Genomic DNA, 5,251 nt, shown 5'->3' on the forward strand with positions numbered 1-5,251 from the left:
ATTCCTGTAACGTGAGATTTTGGGGGGTTTATTGAGAGGCTGGATGGTCACATAGTTTAATTCTCCGTCCTGCTTCCAGCCATGTGGGTCCCTCCTGGACGTGCGGCCATAATCGCAGGTGCGTTCACGGACCCTGCTTTATTTTAAGGGTTTAATGGATTTAAATGCTGATCCATAACTAGGACAGGGTGAGGTGAGGTGAGGTGAGGTGAGGTGAGGTGCCCCCACCCCCCCCAAAAAATAAAAATAAAACAAGAAAAAAAAAAATCCCAAAACTCCACGTTGCATTTTAATTAAATATACACATATTTCAATGGGATTTTCTGATAAACCAACATCCCGTGAAATGCTAGAATTTAATCAGCTAATATTGGTAAAATAATTGTAAAGCAGCAGCTGTGTTGAGTCCAAACGTGGCTGTATTTACTGGCTAATCCGCTGGAACGCTGCGCGCTTGGTGCCGCGTCTCCGGCCGAACCTCTGCGCCTGCAGTCTTTTCTTCCCGGCATTCAGCGAGCCCTTCCTCCCGGTGGGTCCCCCGTGTAGCTGCGATGTAGTTCTTATCAAAGCCCTCCTGTCTTGTTGTGACAGCTCTGATATTGTTTATTGAGGTGGATGTCAGCTTTAATTAGCAATCGATACGGGGAGCGTTTGCAGAGCGCGTCTCTGACGTCACAGCCCATTACCGCCTCTCATTGGGCCTCATATTCCCAGAGACTGGGCTAATTATTGGGAGGTTCATGTGGATAAAGTAGAGCTCATCCCTCCCTTCACATCATGTCCCCGACTCGCTGGCCACACTCGCTGCATGCTTTTTAAATTCCCACCGCCGGCCTCCACACGTCGCTTCCTTTTGCCTGCGGGATGATGGACAGCAGGATACTGGATCCACCTCACGCCCAGTTCGGAGGCTCTCTCGGCGGGATGGTGGGCTTCCCGTACCATCTGAGCCACCATCACGTTTACGAATTAACCGGGCATCAACTTCAGTCCGCGTCCGCGGTTCCTTTCTCGATAGACGGATTACTCAATGGCTCCTGCGCGGCGTCGGTGGGTAATTCCAACCCCCTCTTGTCGTCGGGCTGCGGGATGAATGGAGATAACCAGCACTACAAACTGACAGGTAAGCCATGTTTACACAGCCCGCTGCTAAATAACATCTCCTGTAGAAACAAAGACGGGGCGCACAAGTTGAGGACAAACCAGACACGCAGGCAGACGCTTTCTCTTCGCCTCCCACTTCGATTCCATCAGCAGCCAAATCTGGAGCCGCACCAGAGGGGAAACGTTGTTCCTGTCAGCCAGTAAACACAAGGAAACTGCTCCCGTCTGAGGGCTTTTCTTCTTCTCACACAAACGCTGCAGATTCCATTGAAGCAAACACAGCGAACGCTGCCGTCCGCAGCTCCAAGCGCGCAGGGTTTTGGTCGATTTATGTGAAATTTCTTTTCATTTTTCTCGTTTTTTTGTTTGTTTTCCTTTAAAAAAAAAATCAATTGTGATTGTGCCGCCAGACTCGGGGGACCCGGACAAAGATAGCCCCGGCTGCAAGAGGCGGAGGACCCGGACAAATTTCACCGGCTGGCAGCTGGAGGAACTAGAAAAGGCTTTTAATGAGAGCCACTATCCCGATGTTTTCATGAGGGAGGCTCTGGCTCTGCGGCTGGACCTGATAGAATCCAGAGTTCAGGTAAAACCTCACTGACAGCATCTATTTAGCATCGGTGTTATTGTGCTGCACGCCTTTATTTTGGCTCCTTATTGTCCACTAATACAGACAATGTGTTTATTACACACTATTGGATAATAAATAGTAATAAAGACCACGTGAGCAATAAAAAAGACCACTCAAACGCATATTTTTCAGTAATATACAGGATTCATATATTTAAATAACCCAAAGCACCAGTGTTACTTGACCTTTAATAGCTCAAATTAAAACTGCCCTGTTTCTCTTGGTAAAAAAGGCGTTTTTTTTTCCATTTTAAGTCATTTTTTAATATTAGATAATTTTATTGCAACCGTCAAATATTAAACAAAAAGCTCCAAAATAAAAATGAATACATATTATTTATTAGGGGTATCCTTTATGCAATCCCAACAATTTAAATAGCTAAAATGTGGGACAATTGCTGAGTTTATGTAATAAAAAAAATAATAAGACGTATTAATTTGTCCTGGACCCTGATTAATAACATACAGTGAGGTACAAAAGGTTTAACCCAACTTTTTGTGTTCTGTTCTGTACACAAACCAGGTCACCCGGGGCCAGTTCAGGGCCTGCACAGACGTCAAAAACACGTTTCTGTTGAACCGCCGCGTTGTTCAAACTGAATATTTGGAAGAATGTTCCTGACCCGTTTCCTCTCTGCAGGTATGGTTTCAGAACCGCAGAGCCAAATGGAGGAAAAAGGAGAACACAAAGAAAGGTCCGGGTCGACCCGCTCACAACGCCCACCCCACCACCTGCAGCGGGGAGCCCATGGCCCCGGAGGAGATCGCCCGCAGGGAGCTGGAGAGGCTGGAGAAGAAGAAGCGGAAGCAGGAGCGGCGCCTGCTCAAGTCCCAGAACAGGTTACAGTCCGGGGATTTACTTCACACCCCGGGGTCGGACAGCGACAGCGGGGTGTCACACGTGACCGACAGTGACCACATCCCCTGCCAGCCTTTTGACTCTGTGGGGGGGAACCAGAGCTGCGACCAAACACCTCACTCCTTCCAGACTGCAGACCAGAACCAAAGACACTTGGACCAAGACGCTGACGCGCCCGAGCTGGACTCGTCCGACGCCGGCCACCGGTCCAGCCTGTGCTCCGGCAGCTCCAGAACCTCCGGCGCGCAGAAACTCAACCCTTTTAGCGTGGAAAGCCTCCTCTCGGACTCCAGACCGAGACGCAACCTCGCGGCCTTACCCGCCTCACGGCCTTTAATCGGAAAGGGGCACTTCCTGCTCTACCCCATCACGCAGCCGCTTGGATTCATTGTTCCTCAAACGGCTCTGAAGCCCACAGCAGCGGCGGCGGCGGCGGCGGCGGATCCCGACAGTGACCCCCCAGCGGGGAGGAGCCACACCGGCGTCTCTGCGCGCTCCGCGGGCTGCAGGAGCGGCTCCCCGGACTCTGCAGACGCGTCAGCACAAAGCGGGCTGGTGACACCCGCGGAACAGGCGCACGGCAGCCCGCCCCGGGCGGCCCCGGGCGCCGGCAAAAGCACTCACATCTCGGTTATTTGCGGCGACTCGACGTTCGCTCACGAACACGGGGCACAAGTCATCCAGCCTGTGGATGCAGACAGGAAGGGGCATTCGGAGGGCAAGGAGCAGCCTGTCAGCACGTGTGCAGAGAATAACGCGGACTCTAAAGAAGACGTCGATTTGGAATAAACCACCGAGGGTAAAAACAAACAAAAACAAACAAAAACACTGAAACGACGCATTTATTTGGCCAAAGCTTCAATCTTTGCATCTAATCTCCAGGTTCCATCCTCTGACAGTTGTGCTCTCTCTCTCTCTTTCTCTCTCCATCTCTCTCTCTCCCGAGCGTGTGCGTGAGTCAGGAGTCTTTAGATTTCCTTTTAATGTGTGATAACATGTCAAAAAACCAACAAAAATCCTCAAGAGCTGTAAAAAGGTATTATACTATTTATATATGTAAGTTTTTTCTTAAATAAATCTATTGTATACAAGCACCTCAAAGCGTGTGAGAGCCTAAATAGCAGCCAGCGCGGTGCAGGAGGAAATCTCATGTTGTACTTTGTATATTGCCTTAACAAATTTATTCATCTATAAGCCCCAACTGAAATGAGGTTAGGGGCCCGAGGCGAAAAGGACCCGCTCGACTCCTGCAGAGTTTTGATATGAAAGTAATTATTTTCCCGGTGGCTACTGCAGAGGGATTCAGTTTATTTTAGCTCAAAGGGGGTTATAATACATTACCGATTTCTAGTGATATGAAATCACATAAACTTCCAAGAATAATAGAATTAGCATGAAAAGGCCTGGGTGTCAAATTGAAATAGGAAAATAATAGCCCCGGCAGCTGGGAGCGTGTGTGCGTGGCGTGCGTGTGTGTGTTTGTGCATATTGGACGGGAGATGGAGATTCGTGGGGAGGCATTTTCATGAGCTCTTTCCCCCCTCTTCTTGCTCCTTCCCCCCCCACCGTGAGGGCCCCTTGTAGCGGCGCTATATTAAGATAGATGTTCGATGATATCCCTCATTGTTCTGTCGCTTTACATTGATGTTTCCGCCTTATCAGCCTATTGATCATGCGTCGGCGGTAATAGGACGGGCCGTGGCGAACGTGCCTATTTACAATAGCAGAACACATTTGTTGTAAAGGGTCGCGGGTCCCCGGGGAAGCCCCCCCCCTCCTCCTCCCCGCGATCTGGGACATCTGCTCCCCTCCGCAATATCAGCAGCGTTGACCACAATATCACGGCGACGCTGCGGCTCCTGTGGCAGCACAGAGGGCAGAAATAGAGATGAAAACAACAAAAAAAATAAATACAAACCCGAACGGGATCTGGATTTTTTGGGGCCGCAGCCGCCGAAATCCCGCCCGCCTTTAGTGTTTTGATTTGCAAATAAATTGAAAATAATCGGAGGGGCGAAGCTTCGCGTCTGAGCCGGCGCAGATGAATTTCAGAGCCGCCGTCCCTCTCCAAATATTTACATAAATTTCCACCCGTGCAGCTGTTTGCTCCAGGAAGCGATGTCTTATGAGGCTGGTGCGGGAGGGGGGGGGGGTGTGCAGGGGCGGACAGACAGCAGCCAACATGGCACACACGCAGAGAACATGCGGAAGATTAGGCCCGCATGAGGTGGAACCGTGCGTCTGTGTGCGGGATTAGACAGACCCGGCCGTGTTTACGTGCTCTCTTTTATCTGATCTGTAGGATTTTAGCCTTCGGGTGCAGGAAAGTTGTTTTTTTTTTTTGGACATTCTGAATATTCCGAGTCGATTTAAGGGGAAATCGACGCAGCCGCGCCGTCAGATCTTTTCTAAAAACACAAGGTTTCAGCTGTGAACCAACCTGAGGTTGTTCGGTGTGTCTCTCCAGGCTGTTTGGGATGTCTGCCCAGTTCATCCATAATTCATTAGCGGGCTGAATGGGAGTATCGCTGGCTGCACATTGGTGGCCTTAAGGTGAAATTAGCGATTTGCTTAAGTAGTTAAGCTTTTCTTGCCTAAGAGCTGCACGCTGCATGATTCAAGACAAACTATCAATCGATATGCCCAGGCAGCCTCCAG

General features: G+C 49.9%; 1 protein-coding gene across 1 annotated transcript; it reads left to right on the top strand.

The window, feature by feature from the left end:
- Nucleotides 1-750: 750 nt before the first annotated feature.
- On the top strand, nucleotides 751-3,694 carry uncx (UNC homeobox). The gene is made up of 3 exons (XM_057014943.1): nucleotides 751-1,123; nucleotides 1,515-1,690; nucleotides 2,375-3,694. The coding sequence occupies exons 1-3, from the start codon at nucleotides 865-867 to the stop codon at nucleotides 3,380-3,382; spliced, it is 1,443 nt and encodes a 480-aa protein (XP_056870923.1). The 5' UTR covers nucleotides 751-864; the 3' UTR covers nucleotides 3,383-3,694.
- The last annotated feature ends 1,557 nt before the right edge of the window (nucleotides 3,695-5,251 follow it).

This window comes from Takifugu flavidus, chromosome 18 (genome assembly GCF_003711565.1).
Source record: "Takifugu flavidus isolate HTHZ2018 chromosome 18, ASM371156v2, whole genome shotgun sequence".
Classification (NCBI taxonomy): domain Eukaryota; kingdom Metazoa; phylum Chordata; class Actinopteri; order Tetraodontiformes; family Tetraodontidae; genus Takifugu; species Takifugu flavidus.

Bases quoted from the DNA above. Each gene is read 5' to 3' on its own strand.
- uncx (XM_057014943.1), top strand. From the start codon at position 865: ATGATGGACAGCAGGATACTGGATCCACCTCACGCCCAGTTCGGAGGC. The intron at 1,124-1,514 runs GTAAGCCATGTT...TTGTGCCGCCAG, and splicing joins CCAGCACTACAAACTGACAG to ACTCGGGGGACCCGGACAAA. The intron at 1,691-2,374 runs GTAAAACCTCAC...TCCTCTCTGCAG, and splicing joins TGATAGAATCCAGAGTTCAG to GTATGGTTTCAGAACCGCAG.